This window comes from Macaca thibetana, chromosome 3, assembly GCF_024542745.1.
Source record: "Macaca thibetana thibetana isolate TM-01 chromosome 3, ASM2454274v1, whole genome shotgun sequence".
Taxonomy (NCBI): Eukaryota; Metazoa; Chordata; class Mammalia; order Primates; family Cercopithecidae; genus Macaca; species Macaca thibetana.
The window spans coordinates 56,355,382-56,377,549 of NC_065580.1; the positions used below are offsets into that span (position 1 = coordinate 56,355,382).

Here is a 22,168-nt window from a genome sequence, read left to right on the forward strand (position 1 = left end):
ATCTTGTAATTAACCTTGTAGAAACATCTTGTAATTAACCTTGTAGAGCAATGGGCTGCTGGGGGAAGGAGCACCCAATCTTATCTTCAGGGCAGTCAGAAGAGCCAAGTCACAAAAAAAGAACACGCAGGTTCTATGTGGGGCTAGGAGAGAAAGAAATCATATTCGACTTTACATTACACCCTGCTGTTTCTAAAATGAGCAAAACCTGTGCTTGTTCAGCGATGAGTAATATCGAAAGACAGTGTGGTTTTCTGCTGCAGCTTTCTTGAAGCATTGCCATTTTATTGTCCAAAAGTCACATTGTTTGTGCATCCTGCCCCATTCTCTGGAGCATGCAGTATTTGATTTTTACACATGCTCCTTGTATCTATCTAGAAATTTTTCCTTAAGAATTCAAAATCAAAACGATGATCACCAATGTTTCGTTTGAAGAAGAGGAATTACTGATGTGTATTACAAAACAAGGGGTACCCTGCAATGTTTATTGCTTAATTATTCTTTGTGAAGCTTCCTATTTTGGCTTATTCATGTCCTCTGCTCTCTTAAAATCCCCTTAAGACCACATCCTCTTCTCTTCAGACTCCTACAGCATCGCGTGGTACTGCCTTGCCTCCTTCCAGTGGGGGCCGCTTCTCTACAGAACTTGCTATGCCGGTGGTGCTCCCTATAAGTGTGCAGTGTGTGGCCACCCTGTTTTTGTGGTTCAAGTTATCATAGCACCAATTTCAGTTAAAACTTTTAGAATTTTATGTCTGTGATTTTTTTTTTTTTTTTTTTTTTTTTTTTAAACAGAGTCTCTCGCTCTGTCACCCAGGCTGGAGTGCAGTGGCGCGATCTCGGCTCACTGCAAGCTCTTCCTTCCGGGTTCATGCCATCCTCCTGCCTCAGCCTCCCGAGTAGCTGGGGCTACAGGTGCCTGCCACCGTGCCCCCGCTAATTTTTGTATTTTTAGTAGAGACGGGGTTTCACCGTGTTAGCCAGGATGGTCTCTATCTCCTTACCTCATGATCCGCCCGCCTCGGCCTCCCAAAGTGCTGGGATTACAGGCGTGAGCCACCGCATCCGGCCTGTGTCTGTGATTTTTCATTAACTTGTCTTGCTGCCGGTCTGTGGGTCCCCTCAGGTCAGGAACCTTGTCTGGTCTTGCTCAACACTATCTCCTACCGATAACACAGTGGCTGGGTCCTAGCCTCCAGATTGTTTCCTTGCCTCTAAATTCACACCTTTTCCAAGCCATTCTTCTCATTGTCAGCAATATCTTTACAACTCCGCCATAGCTCCTAATGCCCAGAGTTGAAGTCCCAAATTCCAGGCTACCAGTTGCTTTTTCAGCCTTATGTACTTTCCTAAGAACGTTGCTTTTTATTTGTGCTTATTTTACCTCAGCTTATGTGACAGAGAACTAGTTCTTTCCCTGCCTTCCTTTCTCTTCAGATTATACATTGTTTGCATATTTGTAAAGTCTTTATCTTTATAGGAAAACTCAATAAATATTTACTTAATTGATTTAGGCGTTCTGGAGATATAAGTCTCTAGAATTACCATACCTGACAGCTATGTAGTTCTTCCTATGCCAGGAATTTAAGGTGTTATATTAAACATTCTCTGTTTATACCACTGTAGCCTGAGAATATATTTTATTCTATTATTTTCTTTATAGCTCTCAATCATATTGCCTGCAATATAGTAATGTTAATACAATGGGCTTTGCAATCCTATATTAACTGTCTTTGGATATTTATTGTTTTTTGTTTTTTGTTTTTTGTTTTTTTTGAGACAGAGTTTCACTCTGTTGCCCAGGCTACAGTGGAGTAGCACTATCTTGACTCACTGCAACCTCTGCCTTCCGGGTTCAAGCAATTCTCCCGCCTCAGCCTCCTGAGTAGCTGGGATTACAGGCGCCCGCCACCATGCCTGGCTAATTTTTGTGTTTTTAGTAGAGACGGGGTTTCACCATGTTGGCCAGGCTGGTCTCTAACTTCTGACCCTGTGATCTGCCCGCCTCGGCCTCCCAAAGTACTGAGATTACAGGAGTAAGCCACCATGCCTGGCCATATGTTTATTGTTTTATCCATTAAACTTTGTTACCTGGTTAAGTCCTTTCTTGCCTATTTAATTAGATTAATTAGTGGTTTTTTTTTGTTTTAATTCACACAGGCTTTTTAATATTTTCCTTTGTTGTGTTTTCTGTCACTACTCACTCTTCATCTTTTCCTTTTTAAAAAAACACATTATTGAGGTATGGTTGATGTATAAAATACTGTACATATTTATTGTATACATCTCAATGAGGTTGGGGATAAGTATACACCCATGAAACCATCAACCATCATCAATCTCATAAACATATCTATCACCTCCCAAAGTTTTATCCACCCCTGTGTTATTATTTTTGTTGTTGTTTTATCATAAGATCTACTCTCTTAGTAATTTTATGTATACAAAAGAGTATTGTTAGCTACAGGCGCTATGCTGTCTAGTAGATCTTCAAAACTTATTTATCTTGCATAGCTAAAATTTTGTACTCTTTAACCATTACTCCCCAATTTCTCCTACCCCAAGTCCCTGGCAGCCACCATCCCACTCTGCTTCTATGAGTTTGACTACTTTAAGTTCCATATATAAGTGAGATCATACAGTATTTGTATTTCTCTGTCTGCCTAAATATTTCATTTTCTATCCATGATGTTGCAAATGGCAGAATTTCCTTTTTCTATGGCTGTAAAATGTTCCATTGTATACATATATCACAATTTCTTTGTGCATTCATATGTCCATGGAAATTTATGTTTATTCCGTATCTTGGCTTTTGTAAATAGTGATGAAATGAATGTGGGAGTGCCAATATCACTTTGAGATCCTGATTTCAATTCATTTGGATATATAACCAGAAGAACTACTGGATAATAAGGAAGGTTTATTTTTAATTTTTTGAGGAAACTTCATACTGTTTTCTATAATGGTTTTACCAACTTATATTCCCACTAACAGTGTACAAGGGTTTCTTTTTCTTCACATACTCATCAACAATTACTATCTTTTGTTTTTTCAATTATAGCCATCCTAACAGGTGTGAGGCAATATCTTATTGTGGTTTTGATTTGCATTTCCCCAATGGTTGGTAATGTTGATCACCTTTTTATGTACTTGTTGGCCATTTCTATGTTTTCTTTGGGAAAATGTCTATTCAGCTCCATTACCCATTTTTAATGGGATTATTTGAGTTGTTGCTATTCAGTTGTATAAGTTCCTTGTGCATTTTGGATGTTAACCCCTTATCACATATATAGTTTGCAAATATTTCCTCCCATTCCATAGGTTGCCTTTTCATTTTGTTGATTGTTTCTTTTGCCGTGCAGAAGTTTTTTAGTTGGATGTCATCTCACTTTATTTTTCCTTTTGTTGTCTGTGCTTTTGGTGTCATACCCAAAATATCATCACTAAAACCAATGTCAAGGACCTTTTTCCTATATTTTCTTCTAGGAGTTTTATGCTTTCAGATCTCATGTTTAATTCTTTAATCTAGTTTGAGTTAATTTTTGTGTGTGATGTAAAACAAGGGCCTGATTTCATTCTTTGGCATGTGGATATCCAGTTTCCCTAACACCCTGTATTGAAGAATCTATGTTGTGCATTCTTGACATCCATGCCCAAAATTACTTGACTATATATGCATTGGTTCATTTCTGGGCTCTCTATTTTGTTCCATTGGTCTTTTTTTTTTTTAATGCCAGCACCATACTGTTTTGATTACTATAACTGTGTCTACAATTAGAAATCAGAATATGCGATTTTTTTCTAGCATTGTTGTTCTTGCTCAAAGTTGGTTTGGCTATTTGGGGTCCTTTATGGTTCCATATAAATTTTAGGATTTTTTTCTATTCCTGTGAAAAAATGCCTTTGGAATTTTATAGAGATTGCAGGTTGAACCTGTAGATTGCTTTGTGTAGTAAAACCATTTTAACAATATTAATTCTTCTAAACCATAACATGGGATACCTTTCCATTTATTTACGTCTAATTTCTTTCACTGGAGTTCTGTATTTTCCAGTGTACAGATCTTTCATGTCCTTGGTTAAATGTATGCCTAAGTATTTTTATTCTAAAGGTTAAAGTTTTTCTGATGATCTCGATCAGAACTCTCTTGTAGTATCTTTTAGTTGCTTCCCTATGTAAATACTTTACTTGCTCTAAAATATTTAGAATGTTTTCAGAATAATAGAGATTGAAAACTTTAGCAAACTGAGGAATTTGTACAAATTCAGCATGGTACTTATCATTTGTTGCCCAGGGAAGCTGTATCATATTTAAAGGTGCAGTGCTCTGAGAAATTGTCTGAACCTAAGTTTTCAAAGTTAATACCATCTTTATTATAAAGATTTCAAGGCCAGGAGTGGTGGCTCGTGCCCGTAATCCTGGCACTTTGGGAGGCCAAGGCAGGTGGATCACCTGAGGTCAGGAGTTTGAGACCAGCCTGGCCAACATGGTGAAACCCCGTCTCTCCTAAAAATACAAAAATTAGCCAGCTGTGGTGGCACACGCCTGTAATCCCAGCTACTCGGGAGGCTGAGGCAGGAGAATCACTTGAACCTGGGAGGCAGAGGTTATTGTGAGTGGATAATGCACCACTGCACTCCAGCCTGGGAGACAGAGCAAGATTCTGTCTCAAAAAAAAATACACATATATACATATTTTTAAAATAAATAGATGTACTGTACTATACTTTGCAACCCTTTCAAAATAGCAGAAAATTGGAAACATTCTGTATGTTTATAAATAGGAAATTGAGTAACCTATGGTGCATCTATGCAAAGGAGTGCTATGCAGCTATGAAAAGGAATGAGGTCTATCTCTGTATATTCCTCTAAAGTTCTTTAGGATATATTATTAAGTCTAAATGTCTAAGTTTTGTTTCAAAATAATCTAGAGAGTTAAGAGGGGAAGTGGAAGGGTTATAGATAAAATTGCTCATGAATTGATATTTGTTGAAGCTGATTAATGCGTACGTGAGGATTCATTGTACTAATCTACTACTTTTGTTTATATTTGAAACACTTTTCTTTTCTTTCTTTCTTTTTTTTTTTTTTTTTTTGAGACAGAGTCTCGCTGTGTCTCCCAGGCTGGAGTACAATGATGTGATCTCAGCTCACTGCAACCACCACCCACGGGGTTCAAGTGATTCTCCTGCCTCAGCCTCCCAAGTAGCTGGGATTACAGGCGCACACCACCATGCCTGGCTAATTTTTTGGGTATTTTTAGTAGAGATGGGGTTTCACCATGTTGGCCAGGCTAGTCTTGAACTCCTGACCTCAGGTAATCCACCTGCCTCCGTCTCCCAAAGTGCTGAGATTACAGGCATGAGTCACCATGCCCGGCCTTTGAAACACTTCTTAATAAAAAGGTTAAAAATAAGATATAGCCTAATGTTCTGAAGGAAATATTTTTCTGGGATATTCATGCACGTTTAATATCCACGAAAGGATTGAGTATACATATTTTAGTTTATTCACAAAACAAATTTAAATATATAGCCAAACCATTTTTAGCTGCTTGAAGATTTAAGCAATAAACTGTGATTAGTTAACAAATATAAAGTATTGTAATGTCATAATAATAATAGTTATTAAAAAAAAAACACTATAGGCACTGAAAAAAGCGAACGTGTGTTAAAGGAAGGGAAGTCAGATGATACCACTGGCTATTAACATCACATAACAACAGACAATCAGATATTTGGAGCCTCCTGATGGAAGTGTATGTTACCACCTATGAAGTATTGTTGTAGCAGCAGGAAGAGGAAAACAAGTACATGTATAATTTACGGCTGTGGCAGAAAATTAGAGACAGCAGAGTAGAAGCTCAAGTCCAGAGGCATTATCATGTTTAATCTGCACATCTTTTTGAAACATAAAAATTAGTTGTTGTTTTGTTTTACTAATTTTACCCCATTTTAGAGAGGAGTAAATTTAATGAATAAATGATATGTCTGTGACCACCTGACTAACACATTCAAGAACCCAGAACCCACCAAGCCTTCTGGCTTCATATGATAGAACATGCTTTCCATGTTATAGAGTGAGGCTCAATGTCATCAAGAAAGAGCCAATCCAATAAGATAGACATGAGAAAGGATACATATTCAGCAGAAGATTCAGACCTTAAAAGCATCTTTCAAAGCAGTTCATGCATCTTTCAAAAGCATCTTACAATTGCAGTTATCTTCTCTGGCAAGAGAAGAGTGTAAGTATAATATTCTGTTGATTTAGTGAAGATTCATGTATTTCTGAGATCAAAAAGAGCTGCTGATGATATTGGCATTCTCTTATACAATGGAGGCATTTTACCCGCTCTCTCTCCAGAAGGGCAGTCATCCCAATGTCACCAAAGTGGGCCAATGGAGGCCTTGCTGACTAAGACAGAGTTCTTTTAGAAACTTCTGTGGATCTACTTGAATACATGGCCAAATCAATGGCTAATATACAGGGCCGGCTTCAGCTTCATAGATGTATGACCTACATAGTCACACAAAGATCTGCTCTCAGAAGAGCCCTGCACTTGTTTTAATGCTCTGCTGTCACCATTTTTAAATACTTAAAATTTTATTTTTGAGCTTGAGTTTTGTAAATAAAGTCTGTTGGGACAATCGCACATTCACATGAGCAGCACAGATAGGCCAGGAAGCAGTGTGCACACGCACAGGCCTGAATCAGTGGCTGCAGCAGAGGGTGTGGGTGCCAAGCAAATAGGCCTGTGGCCTGGTGCTCAAAAGCATGCATCAGAGCAATCTGAGGTATCACAGAGTCTCAAGGCAGCCAGGCCAGCACTTGAGTGCACGTTGGCAAAAGCAATGGCAGCAATAGCAGCAGAAGCAACATGACAGCAAAAGTAATAGGGACAGCTACATCAGTGATGGCCTCAGGAGAAAGAAAAGGCTCTGCATGGGGACAGTTCTAGAACCTACCATGGGAGGCTGGTCCCCAGCACCTGTCCCTGTGGTATTTGCACATATAATAAGGAAAGAAACTATTGGCACTCATGCAGAAAACTTTTTTAGTAAAATATTACAAAATAAAAGCAAACACACAGACATTGCAATAAAACATGTCAAGGAGTTATTAGAATTATTCAGAGAGTTTAAAATCTCCAGTTTTGAAAACTGCTATAATATTGCAAATCAAATATCCATAAGTTTAGGAATTGAAATTAAAGATGATTGCATGTGACAGAAAATAATACTTTTCTAAGCTTGAATAAAGCTTATAAAGCTTTGAATAAATGAAGTATGAACAAGAAAGACCATTTTTAATTTTATTTTTTCTTTGTAATGGAACATACAACAATAGAATGCATATAAGCAAGTGTTTTATACAAAATATAAAGCCACTTTTGGATTATTGCACAACCTCCAGAAGTTACCAAAATTGTTAGAGGACACATTAAAATGAATGTTGAAGGGGGCGGAGCAAGATGGCCGAATAGGAACAGCTCCAGTCTCCAACTCCCAGCGCGAGCTACACAGAAGACCGGTGATTTCTGCATTTTCAACTGAGGTACTGTGTTCATCTCACTGGGGAGTGCCGGATGATCGGTGCTGGTCAGCTGCTGCAGCCCGACCAGCGAGAGCTGAAGCAGGGCGAGGCATTGCCTCACCTGGGAAGCGCAAGGGGGAAGGGAATCCCTTTTCCTAGCCAGGGGAACTGAGACACACAACACCTGGAAAATCGGGTAACTCCCACCCCAATACTGTGCTTTAAGCAAACAGGCACACCAGGAGATCATATCCCACACCTGGCCGGGAGGGTCCCACACCCACGGAGCCTCCCTCATTGCTAGCACAGCAGTCTGTGATCTACCGGCAAGGCAGCAGCGAGGCTGGGGGAGGGGCGCCCGCCATTGCTGAGGCTTAAGTAGGTAAACAAAGCTGCTGGGAAGCTCGAACTGGGTGGAGCTCACAGCAGCTCAAGGAAACCTGCCTGTCTCTGTAGACTCCACCTCTGGGGACAGGGCAATAACAAACCGCAGCCGAAACCTCTGCAGACGCAAACGACTCTGTCTGACAGCTTTGAAGAGAGCAGTGGATCTCCCAACACGGAGGTTGAGATCTGAGAAGGGACAGACTCCCTGCTCAAGTGGGTCCCTGACCCCTGAGTAGCCTAACTGGGAGACATCCCCCACTAGGGGCAGTCTGACACCCCACACCTCACAGGGTGGAGTACACCCCTGAGAGGAAGCTTCCAAAGCAAGAATCAGACAGGTATACTCGCTGTTCAGAAATATTCTATCTTCTGCAGCCTCTGCTGCTGATACCCAGGCAAACAGGGTCTGGAGTGGACCTCAAGCAATCTCCAACAGACCTACAGCTGAGGGTCCTGACTGTTAGAAGGAAAACTATCAAACAGGAAGGACACCTACACCAAAACCCCATCAGTACATCACCATCATCAAAGACCAGAGGCAGATAAAACCACAAAGATGGGGAAAAAGCAGGGCAGAAAAGCTGGAAATTCAAAAAATAAGAGCGCATCTCCCCCGGCAAAGGAGCGCAGCTCATCGCCAGCAACGGATCAAAGCTGGACGGAGAATGACTTTGACGAGATGAGAGAAGAAGGCTTCAGTCCATCAAATTTCTCAGAGCTAAAGGAGGAATTATGTACCCAGCGCAAAGAAACTAAAAATCTTGAAAAAAAAGTGGAAGAATTGATGGCTAGAGTAATTAATGCAGAGAAGGTCATAAACGAAATGAAAGAGATGAAAACCATGACACGAGAAATACGTGACAAATGCACAAGCTTCAGTAACCGACTCGATCAACTGGAAGAAAGAGCATCTGCGATTGAGGATCAAATGAATGAAATGAAGCGAGAAGAGAAACCAAAAGAAAAAAGAAGAAAAAGAAATTAACGAAGCCTGCAAGAAGTATGGGATTATGTAAAAAGACCAAATCTATGTCTGATTGGGGTGCCTGAAAGTGAGGGGGAAAATGGAACCAAGTTGGAACACACTCTGCAGGATATCATCCAGGAGAACTTCCCCAACCTAGTAGGGCAGGCCAACATTCAAATCCAGGAAATACAGAGAACGCCACAAAGATACTCCTCCAGAAGAGCAACTCCAAGACACATAATTGCCAGATTCACCAAAGTTGAAATGAAGGAAAAAATCTTAAGGGCAGCCAGAGAGAAAGGTCGGGTTACCCACAAAGGGAAGCCCATCAGACTAACAGAAGATCTCTCGGCAGAAACTCTCCAAGCCAGAAGAGAGTGGGGGCCAATATTCAACATTCTTAAAGAAAAGAATTTTAAACCCAGAATTTCATATCCAGCCAAACTAAGTTTCATAAGTGAAGGAGAAATAAAATCCTTTACAGATAAGCAAATGCTTAGAGATTTTGTCACCACTAGGCCTGCCTTACAAGAGACCCTGAAGGAAGCACTAAACATGGAAAGGAACAACCGGTACCAGCCATTGCAAAAACATGCCAAAATGTAAAGACCATCAAGGCTAGGAAGAAACTGCATCAACTAACGAGCAAAATAACCAGTTAATATCATAATGGCAGGATCAAGTTCACACATAACAATCTTAACCTTAAATGTAAATGGACTAAATGCTCCAATTAAAAGACACAGACTGGCAAACTGGATAAAGAGTCAAGACCCATCAGTCTGCTGTATTCAGGAGACCCATCTCACACGCAGAGACATACATAGGCTCAAAATAAAGGGATGGAGGAAGATTTACCAAGCAAATGGAGAAAAAAAAAAGCGGGGGTTGCAATACTAGTCTCTGATAAAACAGACTTTAAACCATCAAAGATCAAAAGAGACAAAGAAGCCCATTACATAATGGTAAAGGGATCAATTCAACAGGAAGAGCTAACTATCCTAAATATATATGCACCCAATACAGGAGCACCCAGATTCATAAAGCAAGTCCTTAGAGACTTACAAAGAGACTTAGACTCCCATACAATAATAATGGGAGACTTCAACACTCCACTGTCAACATTAGACAGATCAACGAGACAGAAAGTTAACAAGGATATCCAGGAATTGAACTCATCTCTGCAGCAAGCAGACCTAATAGACATCTATAGAACTCTCCACCCCAAATCAACAGAATATACATTCTTCTCAGCACCACATCGTACTTACTCCAAAATCGACCACGTAATTGGAAGTAAAGCACTCCTCAGCAAATGTACAAGAACAGAAATTATAACAAACTGTCTCTCAGACCACAGTGCAATCAAACTAGAACTCAGGACTAAGAAACTCAATCAAAACCGCTCAACTACATGGAAACTGAACAACCTGCTCCTGAATGACTACTGGGTACAAAACGAAATGAAGGCAGAAATAAAGATGTTCTTTGAAACCAACGAGAACAAAGATACAACATACCAGAATCTCTGGGACACATTTAAAGCAGTGTGTAGAGGGAAATTTAGAGCACTAAATGCCCACAAGAGAAAGCAGGAAAGATCTAAAATTGACACTCTAACATCGCAATTAAAAGAACTAGAGAAGCAAGAGCAAACACATTCGAAAGCTAGCAGAAGGCAAGAAATAACTAAGATCAGAGCAGAACTGAAGGAGATAGAGACACAAAAAACTCCAAAAAATCAATGAATCCAGGAGTTGGTTTTTTGAAAAGATCAACAAAATTGACAGACCACTAGCAAGACTAATAAAGAAGAAAAGAGAGAAGAATCAAATCGACGCAATTAAAAATGATAAAGGGGATATCACCACCAACCCCACAGAAATACAAACTACCATCAGAGAATACTATAAACACCTCTACGCAAATAAACTGGAAAATCTAGAAGAAATGGATAATTTCCTGGACACTTACACTCTTCCAAGACTAAACCAGGAAGAAGTTGAATCCCTGAATAGACCAATAGCAGGCTCTGAAATTGAGGCAATAATTAATAGCCTACCAACCAAAAAAAGTCCAGGACCAGATGGATTCACACCTGAATTCTACCAGAGGTACAAGGAGGAGTTGTACCTTCTGAAACTATTCCAATCAATAGAAAAAGAGGGAATCCTCCCTAACTCATTTTATGAGGCCAATATCATCCTGATACCAAACCCTGGCAGAGACACAACAAAAAAAGAGAATTTTAGACCAATATCCCTGATGAACATCGATGCAAAAATCCTCAATAAAATACTGGCAAACCGGATTCAGCAACACATCAAAAAGCTTATCCACCATGATCAAGTGGGCTTCATCCCTGGGATGCAAGGCTGGTTCAACATTCGCAAATCAATAAACATAATCCAGCATATAAACAGAACCAAAGACAAGAACCACATGATTATTTCAATAGATGCAGAAAAGGCTTTTGACAAAATTCAACAGCCCTTCATGCTAAAAACGCTCAATAAATTCGGTATTGATGGAACGTACCTCAAAATAATAAGAGCTATTTATGACAAACCCACAGCCAATATCATACTGAATGGGCAAAAACTGGAAAAATTCCCTTTGAAAACTGGCACAAGACAGGGATGCCCTCTCTCACCACTCCTATTCAACATAGTGTTGGAAGTTCTGGCTAGGGCAATCAGGCAAGAGAAAGAAATCAAGGGTATTCAGTTAGGAAAAGAAGAAGTCAAATTGTCCCTGTTTGCAGATGACATGATTGTATATTTAGAAAACCCCATTGTCTCAGCCCAAAATCTCCTTAAGCTGATAAGCAACTTCAGCAAAGTCTCAGGATACAAAATTAATGTGCAAAAATCACAAGCATTCTTATACACCAGTAACAGACAAACAGAGAGCCAAATCAGGAATGAACTTCCATTCACAATTGCTTCAAAGAGAATCAAATACCTAGGAATCCAACTTACAAGGGATGTAAAGGACCTCTTCAAGGAGAACTACAAACCACTGCTCAGTGAAATAAAAGAGGACACAAACAAATGGAAGAACATACCATGCTCACGGATAGGAAGAATCAATATAGTGAAAATGGCCATAGTGCCCAAGGTAATTTATAGATTCAATGCCATCCCCATCAAGCTACCAATGAGTTTCTTCACAGAATTGGAAAAAACTGCTTTAAAGTTCATATGGAACCAAAAAAGAGCCCGCATCTCCAAGACAATCCTAAGTCAAAAGAACAAAGCTGGAGGCATCACGCTACCTGACTTCAAACTATACTACAAGGCTACAGTAACCAAAACAGCATGGTACTGGTACCAAAACAGAGATATAGACCAATGGAACAGAACAGAGTCCTCAGAAATAATACCACACATCTACAGCCATCTGATCTTTGACAAACCTGAGAGAAACAAGAAATGGGAAAAGGATTCCCTATTTAATAAATGGTGCTGGGAAAATTGGCTAGCCATAAGTAGAAAGCTGAAACTGGATCCTTTCCTTACTCCTTATACGAAAATTCATTCAAGATGGAGTAGAGACTTAAATGTTAGACCTAATACCATAAAAATCCTAGAGGAAAACCTAGGTAGTACCATTCAGGACATAGGCATGGGCAAAGACTTCATGTCTAAAACACCTAAAGCAACGGCAGCAAAAGCCAAAATTGACAAATGGGATCTCATTAAACTAAAGAGCTTCTGCACAGCAAAAGAAACTACCATCAGAGTGAACAGGCAACCTACAGAATGGGAGAAAATTTTTGCAATCTACTCATCTGACAAAGGGCTAATATCCAGAACCTACAAAGAACTCAAACAAATTTACAAGAAAAAAACAAACAACCCCATCAAAAAGTGGGCAAAGGATATGAACAGACATTTCTCAAAAGAAGACATTTATACAGCCAACAGACACATGAAAAAATGCTCATCATCACTGGCCATCAGAGAAATGCAAATCAAAACCACAATGAGATACCATCTCACACCAGTTAGAATGGCAATCATTAAAAAGTCAGGAAACAACAGGTGCTGGAGAGGATGTGGAGAAATAGGAACACTTTTACACTGTTGGTGGGATTGTAAACTAGTTCAACCATTATGGAAAACAGTATGGCGATTCCTCAAGGATCTAGAACTAGATGTACCATATGACCCAGCCATCCCATTACTGGGTATATACCCAAAGGATTATAAATTATGCTGCTATAAAGACACGTGCACACGTATGTTTATTGTAGCACTATTCACAATAGCAAAGACTTGGAATCAACCCAAATGTCCATCAGTGATAGATTGGATTAAGAAAATGTGGCACATATACACCATGGAATACTATGCAGCCATCAAAAAGGATGAGTTTGTGTCCTTTGTAGGGACATGGATGCAGCTGGAAACCATCATTCTTAGCAAACTATCACAAGAACAGAAAACCAAACACCGCATGTTCTCACTCATAGGTGGGAACTGAACAATGAGATCACTTGGACTCAGGAAGGGGAACATCACACACCGGGGCCTATCATGGGGAGGGGGGCGGGGGGAGGGATTGCATTGGGAGTTATACCTGATGTAAATGACGAGTTGATGGGTGCAGCACACCAACATGGCACAAGTATACATATGTAACAAACCTGCACGTTATGCACATGTACCCTACAACTTAAAGTATAATAATAATAAATAAATTTTTTAAAAAAATGAATGTTGAATAAATTTACATTTAAAATTAAATTCACAGAGGAAGCTGGTTTTTAGAAAGAGTTAAATCTTTTTAGAAACTTGTTCTATAAGAATCATCAGCTCAAACGGTTATATTTTGAAATGATTTATCAGAAATTTATCTAAATGTTATCACAGCCTATAAATATTCTTATAAACTTCAGTGAAAGATACATGAGCAGGAAGATTCTTCTCAAATTAAAAATTGCCAAAAATTATGTATGATCTTGCATTTCCCAAGAGCAACTCACATCACTTTCAGTTTGATCAATTAAAAATGAAATTACAATGAGTATAAATTTTGATGATCTAGTAAATTAATTTGCAGAAAAGTGAGCCAGAAAAATCTTATGATCAATCAAGATATTATTGTTATTTTATTATATAAAATTGTGACATCAAAAATATTTTCTTAGGATTCATTGCTATTCACTTAGTTTTTGTTGTTATTCATGTATTGCTATTACCCCATCACATTTTATAAGTAATAAAATATTTTTAAAGGGAAGACTTTTTATATATTAGTAACTTTCAGAGGACATTTTTCTGACATTTTGACAAGGAATCCCACATTTGTTTTTTTGTACTGGGTCCTGCAAATTATGTAGGTCACCCTGCCAATATGATTTGAGGAAGAAAAATTTCTGAAGCTGGTGTTAGCAGTTGCCCACAGCAATTACAGAAGAACCTCAGTTTTGCTCCTGTGGGACTTCGGTTTTGGACAAACTAACTTTCCAATAAGGAGTGAATGAATTATTGTTACTGCATTGATTTAGTATTAAGCATTTTATTTCTGAAAATTCAAGTAAACTTTTGCAATTGTAATATTCTTTGAACATTAGAAGAAGAGCAGAACTTGTTTGTCCCATTGGCAATTATTTTTAGCACACATTCTAAGTATGTTATTTGTGAGGTGTTGAAGGTAAATGGGTAAATAAGAATATAATTTCTGTTCTAAGAAGTCCAATAAGGTAGACAATATAAAAAATAGTAAATTACAATACAGTATTTTAAGTACTTTTCTACAGAAATAGGTACAAGGTATAGATTATAGAGGTATCAGAAAGCACACTTTGCTTTCTGATAATAGGATAGCTGGAGAGGTTTCTGACTTCTTGTTGCATAAATGTCTAGGCTGATATTGACTTGCATTCTCATTATAATTCGTATATATTTTATTTTCCAATTATTGCAACAGTAGCATACTTTTAAAAATAAGAATGATTGATTTGAATGCAACAGTAGAGAGTATCTTTGCAAAAAAGCAGTCTTTTACAATGAGATTATAGTTTCCTGATTTGTAGTTTCATTGAAGAATAGCTTATTCCATTTTTTTGCTTATTTTTATTATTTTCCATTAATTTTACTTTATAAGTGAAGACACTCCTAAATAGCCACATATGGATTAATTTTATTTTAGAATCGTGAAAAATGGAAGACAGTAGCACAGACACAGAAAAAGAAGAGGAAGAGGAGAAAGATGAAAAGGATCAAGAGCCCATTTATGCCATAGTGCCCACAATTAACATTCAAGATGAGCGGTTTGTTGATTTATCTGAAACTCCAGCTTTCATTTTTCTGCATGAGGTATATTTTTCTTTATACGTTACTGCAGTAAAACCCAACTCAACATGTACTTAAAAATTCAAATGAAGCCAATATCATTATCAAAATTCTTTATTACATATATCCTGTAGGTGATATTTACAACTTGATACACTAAAACAAAATCGTCCCTGCCTTTTCTTCCAAAAATTTATCATGTAATTCTGAGCCAATGCAGTAGTGTAGGTTCTGATACTTTCGTAGCATAAGTATTAGCATATATATTCAGTCAGTTACATACATTTCTTGGGTTGGTACCTGAAACGAAGATTTCTTTTATTATTGCATATACTACATTTACTTCCATACAATGAAAAGATCTTGTCATATGATAGAAAGAATATATATTTACCTAACTAACTATAGTTACTGCAATGGAGCACTGAAATCTGCTGTTTTCTATCAGCAAATAAGCAAAAAGGGGAATATGATGAATTATAAATTCTCATTATGTGAACTTTAAAAAGCAAGATGAACGTTTAGGAAATACCCATATATGGGGAGGGTTTTTTTTTTTTTTTTTTTTTTTTTGAGTAATGGCTGACTACATATTCAACTGTTACCTGGTCATGCCTGACAGCTATACTTTAGAAAATGATTTAAAGGACATTGGAATTTCAGATGACAAACTTTATATAACTGAATAAAACATTCTAAGAAATTTGATAATCATAGTAAAAAATAAGTTTAAAAAGTCTTAAAGCAAAAACAGAATTTATTCAAAACCGAGAAGCAAAACCAAATTGGAACAGAATGCAATAAAAAAGTAATTTTTAAAATAATAGTGTTATGGCCCGTAATCCATAACACTATTATTTTAAAATAATCCCACTATTTATTATTTTAAAATAATAGTGCTGTAATCCCAGCACTTTGGGAGCCTGAGGCGGGTGGATCACGAGGTCAGATCGAGACCATTCTGGCTAACACAGTGAAACCCCGTCTCTAGTAAAAATACAAAAAATGTGTGGGCTGGGTGTGGCTGGCACCTGTAGTCCCAGCTACTTAGTAGGCTGAGGCAGGAGAATGGCGTGAACCTGGAAGGCAGAGCTTGCAGTGAGCCGAAATAGCGCCACTGCACTCCAGCCTGAGTGACAGAACAAGACTCCATCTCAAAAAAAAAAAAAAAAAAAAAAAAAAATTGTGTTATATATGTGTGTACAGGATCTAAATTGCTAAAGTGTTCACTTTTTCTACAGTTTTGACTTTTTCTTTTATTTTGACATAATTTCAGATATACAGGACAGTTGCAAGAATAGTGCAAAGAATTTCCATAGTTACTTTGGAACTTAAACCCAGATTTCTCAGATGTTAACATCTTACCACATTTGCTTTATCCTTTTCTTTCTATCTTCTTGTTCTCTCAACCTCTCTCTTTTTCTCTCTCTGAAGACACGATGCCCCTTTACAGCTAAATGCATCCCTGTGTTTCCTAAAAATATATTCATTCTCTTAATCATAGTACAATAATATCAGGAAATTAACACTGATGTAATACCATTTTCTAATCTACATACCTTATTCCGGTCTTGCCAGTTGTCCCAATAATGTTCTTTATAGCAAAAGAAAATTCCAGATTATGTATTGCATTCAGTAGTCATCTCTTTAGTCTCCTTTAATCTGGAACAATTCTTCAGGGTTTCTTTAGTTTTCATGATATTGACACTTTGAAGAGAAGAGGTTGTTTATTTTGTGATTTTTTTTTCAATTTAGATTTTTCCCATTTTCTCATTATTAGATTCAAGTTATGTATTTTTGGTGAAAATATAAAGACACAATGTTGTATTCTTCTCAAGTGTCTTCTACCGGGAACACATGATGTGCCTTGTCCCACTGCTAGACTTGTTCATCTTGATCACTTGGTTAAGGTGGTGACTTCCAGATTTCTCTTTTATTTATTTATTTTTCTGTTTGAAATTAATAAGCACCTCAAGAAGAGATACTCTGAGACTATGTAGTTGTCTTACTCCTCTTAATATTTTCACCTACTAGCTTGGGATTTATTGGTGATACTTACCCAAATCAACTTTTGTTATGATGATTGTCAAATGGTGATTTTCTAATTCCATCATTTCTTCTATATTTGTTAGGTGGCTTTCTACTATGAGGAAGAACTTTCTCTTCTTTCCTTATTTTTTCATCTGTTTATCAGTGTGGACTTATGGTATCTCACTGTCATTCCTTTTCATGCTCTGATTGTCCCACATTTGGCCAGTGTACACCCTTCAGGTAGGCTTACTTGTCCTTCTGATATGCTCCTGTGATTCCTTCTGCACTTCCTTTCTGGCACAAGAATGTGTTCTGGGCTCATCTTGTATTTTCTTTGCTCCAGTCATTTCTTCGAGGATCCCTAGTTCCTTTTACTGGAGAATGATATTTGGAAACTAAGATATTAATGCTGAGTATGGTCATTGCTCCTAGAATGTTGTAGTTTCTAGCCCCTGTCAGTGGACAGAGCTAGAAAATAGATTTATGAATATTTATATCCACACAAATTTAAATCTATTTCTACATCTATCTTTATATATTTTTAAATCTTACTTTTGAGATACAGGGCATACATGTGCAGGTTTGGTACATGGGCATATTGCATTCAGGTGGTAAGCATAGTACCCGGTAGGTAGTTTTTCAACCCATACTCCCCTTCCTCCCTCCACTCTCTAGTAGTCTGCAGTGTCTGTTATTCTCATGTTTATATCCATGTGTGCTCAATGTATAGCTCCTACTTATAAATGAGAATATGCAGTGTCTGGTTTTCTTCTCCTGCATTAATTCACTCAGGATTATGGTCTCCAGCTCCTTCTATGTCTCTGTGAAGGACATGATTTCATCCTCCTATATGGTTGCATAGTATTCTGTGGTATATATATATATAAAAAAAACACACTTTCTTTATCCAATCCACCACTGATGGGCAGCTAGATTAATTCCACATCTTTGCTATTAATAGTGTGGTGATGAATGAATGTATGAGTGCATGTGTCTTTTTGGTATAACGATCTATTTTCCTTTGGTTTTATACCCAGTAATGGGATTGCTGGGTTGAATGGTAGCTCTAAGTTATTTGAGAAATCTCCAAACTGCTTTCCACAGTGGCTGAACTAAACTAAAGAGCCTCTTCACAGTAAAAGAAACTATCAACAGAGTAAACAGACTATAGAATGGGAGAAAATATTTGCAAACTATGCATCTGACAAAGGTCTGATATCTGGAATCTATAAGGAACTTAGACAAATCAACAAGCAAAAAACAAATAACCCCATTTAAAAAAAGGACAAAGGACACGGATAGACATTTCTTAAAAGAAGACATACATGTGGCCAACAAAAGTAGGAAAAAATGCTCAGCATCACTATCAGAGAAACACAAGTCAAAACCACAATGAGATATTATCTCACACCAGTCAAAATGGCTATTATTAAAAAGTCAAAAACAACGGATGCTGGCAAGGCTATGGAGAAAAAGAAATGCTTATCTTTATATTTTTAAAACCATGATTTCCTTCCTCTAATCTTAATATTTCAAGTGAAGGGTTCACATTTCTGTTAAAATCCATCATATGTCCAACTTTGCATTAGGATTTCTACTTCACCACTACCTTTAATAATCAAATCAAAAATAAGGCTAAACTTGTGTCATAAATTTGTTTGATACAGCAGTAGCTACCAAAGACATTGAATCAACATACACTTATGATATAAACTCATGCATTCTTAGGTCTGACATAAGTTGTTTGAAACCCAATCATACCCAATCTTTGTACTAGTTAAAATAACTCATCCCCACGTGGTTGAGATATAGCCCACTTGTTTCTCATCCTGCTAATCCCAAACCCAAAACACCCCACAGCTGCTAACCATAATAAACTTAATGGTCAACACCAGAGTCATATAAATAAGTTTCCCCCTTCTGGCGTGTTTTCCTTAAATCAGCCAATCCACAACTCCTGTGAGAAGACCAGAGTGATAATACCCATATACCTTAATAAAGGTGAGGTTCCACAGCTGCTCTCTCACTCCCCACCCACTGCTGAGCTCCCTGCCACCTCCAGACTTATCTGCGCTCCCCATCAGCACCCCTAAGCTGTCAGATCTGTAAGTAAAAAATTTGTTCTGTTTCATGCGTTTGATTTCACCTTTTCATTGTTGTCATTGTGTCTCACATGACTGACACACAGGAACCTGACGCCCTGTCCATCAGGGCTCTTCTAAAGAGCAGCTATCTTGGCTTATGGCCACTCTTCACAGAGAGACCTTAAGACCAATTTATAAAGCCATAACAGTAAAAATCACAACAACTTGAGTTTATTTGTAGCAAAAGTTATGCTAATAGTAAAAATTATCTTCAAGGTTTTCTAAGCTAAAGATAAAGGTTTGTTTTGCAAAATTAGGATAACTTCTCATGCATATTGATCCTCAATCTCACAATTTAATACATATTTCAAGAATCTCTCAATATACATGGATGCACAAATTATAGTTATTAATTGCTGGGTATAACAGGCCTCTGATAATTATATCCAAGAGCTTTCAATAATAGTTTCAAACAACTGTGCTACCTACCCTTTTGGGTAGTATCAATATCAGCAATTTTACTGCCTGAGAACTCCTCAAACAAGCGATAAATTGCAAACTTTGGGAATATTCAGAATTATTGGCTTCAGAAAACTTTATTTCCATAACACCACCACTAAGATATTGTTCTTAATTGGCATCTGTAGCTTTATAATCCTTTTAGGATTCTTCGAAAATCCATGGGTCTCACAAGTTTTTAACCTACTGTGTGTAACCTACTTTGTCTTCCTTCAGTTGTCTTTGTCCTCTAACCTACTTTGTCTTCCTTCGGTTGTCTAAACAGAAACTGTATCTGCAAAAATGGCAAAAATGCAGATGACGACTGAAGGAAAGCAGTCAGAAATCCACTTCCAAGGGTCCAGGTGCTTGGCATAACATTGGAAAACGCAGAAGCTGCTTACAGCATTCGTTACTAATGCTATTTGCACAGTTGGCCCAGGCCTGCCAAATTGCCATGCATGGGTGTCATGCTCTCGTCTCATATTGCCTGAAGAATGTGTTCAGTAAGACAGTCACAGGCCTCTGCAATTTATACCTAAACTACTTTTACAATGTAGTCATTCCCTTAGATTCTCGGGATCTACTCTTTGTTGTTCCCCTTATCAGGGACTTTCCCACATTTAGAAAGAATAACTTCAGATGTCTAAGGAAACTGGCATAAATTCAAAATACATGATGTAAGATCATGGCTATCCACCAATCTGCCTAGTCACATTGCCTCCATTGCTTTTAAAGCTATGCCATTCATACTAAAACACCAAACAAAATGCTTGCATAGACTGCACTTTGCAACCCCCGAGTCTGTTCCTAACCTTTGAGATCCTGGCTCAAATCTCATGTCCTTCAAGGAACTGCCTGAGTAGCCAGCTCACAGGGGTTTCTCCAACCTCTCAACTCTTCCCACATCACTTGGGGCTTAGTTATTAACAGATATTTATTGACTAATCGTCATAAAATATTTTGCATAGAAAATGTAGAGTCCCATTGAGAATACATGGACACAGAGAGGGGAACAACACACACCAGGGCCTGTTGGGGGGTTGGGGGCTTAGGGGAGGGAAATTAGAGGGTAGCTCAATAAGTGCAGCAAACCACCATGGCACACATAGACCTATGGAACAAACCTGCATGTTCTGCACACGTATCCCTTTATTTTTAAGAAGAAAAAGAAAATTTTAGAGTTCCCCACTGACATTATGATCACATTAAGCAGTAAGACCTAACAGGGCAGGAACTACACTGTGTTAATTCACTCCTTGGGATGAATGTTCAAAGTGATGCTTGGGGCTGGGCGCAGTGGCTCATGCCTGTAATCCAGCACTTTGGGAGGCCGAGGTGAGCAAATCACCTGAGGTCAGGAGTTCCAGACCAGCCTGGCCAACATTGGCGAAACCCCGTCTCTACTACAAATACAAAAATTAACCAGGTGTGGTGGTGCATGCCTGTAATCCCAGCTACTCAGGAGGCTGAGGCAGGAGAATTGCTTGAACCTGGGAGGCGGAGGTTGCAGTGAGCCGGGATCACATCATTGCACTCCAGCCTAGACAACAAGAGTGAAACTATGTCTCAAAAAAAAAAAAAAAAAAAGGGTGATTAAGTGATGCTTGGAAACCAAGCCACACAACTCCCATCTGTGTGGGTTAATGTGGGACACCTGCTTCCCAAATTGGCCAGTGCTGCCTAACTATGAGGGCTGGTACTCCAGACGTTTTTTGTCCTACTGAGTATTTAATCCTGTCCCATTTTCTTTATATTGTTAATTTTTTTGTTACGGTATAACATATAGAGTAAACCTCACAAATACTAAGTGTACAGGCCAGGTTTATTTTTTATTTTTATTTTTATTTTTTGAGACGGAGGCTTGCTCTGTTGCCCAGGCTGGAGCGCAGTGGCGCTATCTCGGCTCACTGCAAACTCCGCCTCCCGGGTTCACGCCATTCTCCTGCCTCAGCCTCCCGAGTAGCTGGGACTACAGGCGCCCGCCTCCACGCCTGGCTAATTTTTTGTATTTTTAGTAGAGACGGGGTTTCACTGTGTCAGCCAGGATGGTCTCAGTCTCCTGACCTCGTAATCCGCCCTCCTCGGCCTCCCAAAGTGCTGAGATTACAGGCGTGAGCCATGGCGCCTGGCCAGATCAGGTTTTTCACATTTGCCTATAACCAACATGTCCATAACTGAATTTATCATTCTTCTCCCAATCATCTATGTTCTTTGTCAGTTTGAGAGTTAAATATCTCCTTTAAATATGTATCTCATTGATTTAACTCTTCTCCCACCATATTCTCAGTCTGATCAGGATCTACTTCCAGGAACCTGAGGTCTCCTTTGAGACCTTCCCGGTCGTTGCTCCCACCCAAGATAAC

At 38.5% G+C, this 22,168-nt stretch overlaps 1 protein-coding gene across 7 annotated transcripts in view; it reads left to right on the plus strand.

Moving 5' to 3' along the window:
* The window catches only part of CCDC146 (coiled-coil domain containing 146), a 189,832-nt gene that overhangs the window by 27,297 nt on the left and 140,367 nt on the right, over window positions 1-22,168 (plus strand). For 3 of the 7 annotated variants that reach the window (XM_050782731.1, XM_050782734.1, XM_050782730.1), the window contains exon 2: window positions 15,047-15,213. The exons of 3 other annotated variants lie outside the window; for them this stretch is intronic. In XM_050782731.1, the coding sequence (XP_050638688.1) occupies window positions 15,058-15,213 (156 nt within the window). In that variant the 5' untranslated portion in view covers window positions 15,047-15,057. Of the gene's footprint in view, window positions 1-15,046; window positions 15,214-22,168 lie in introns of those variants that run through there. One more of the 7 variants, XM_050782733.1, reaches the window with a different exon arrangement.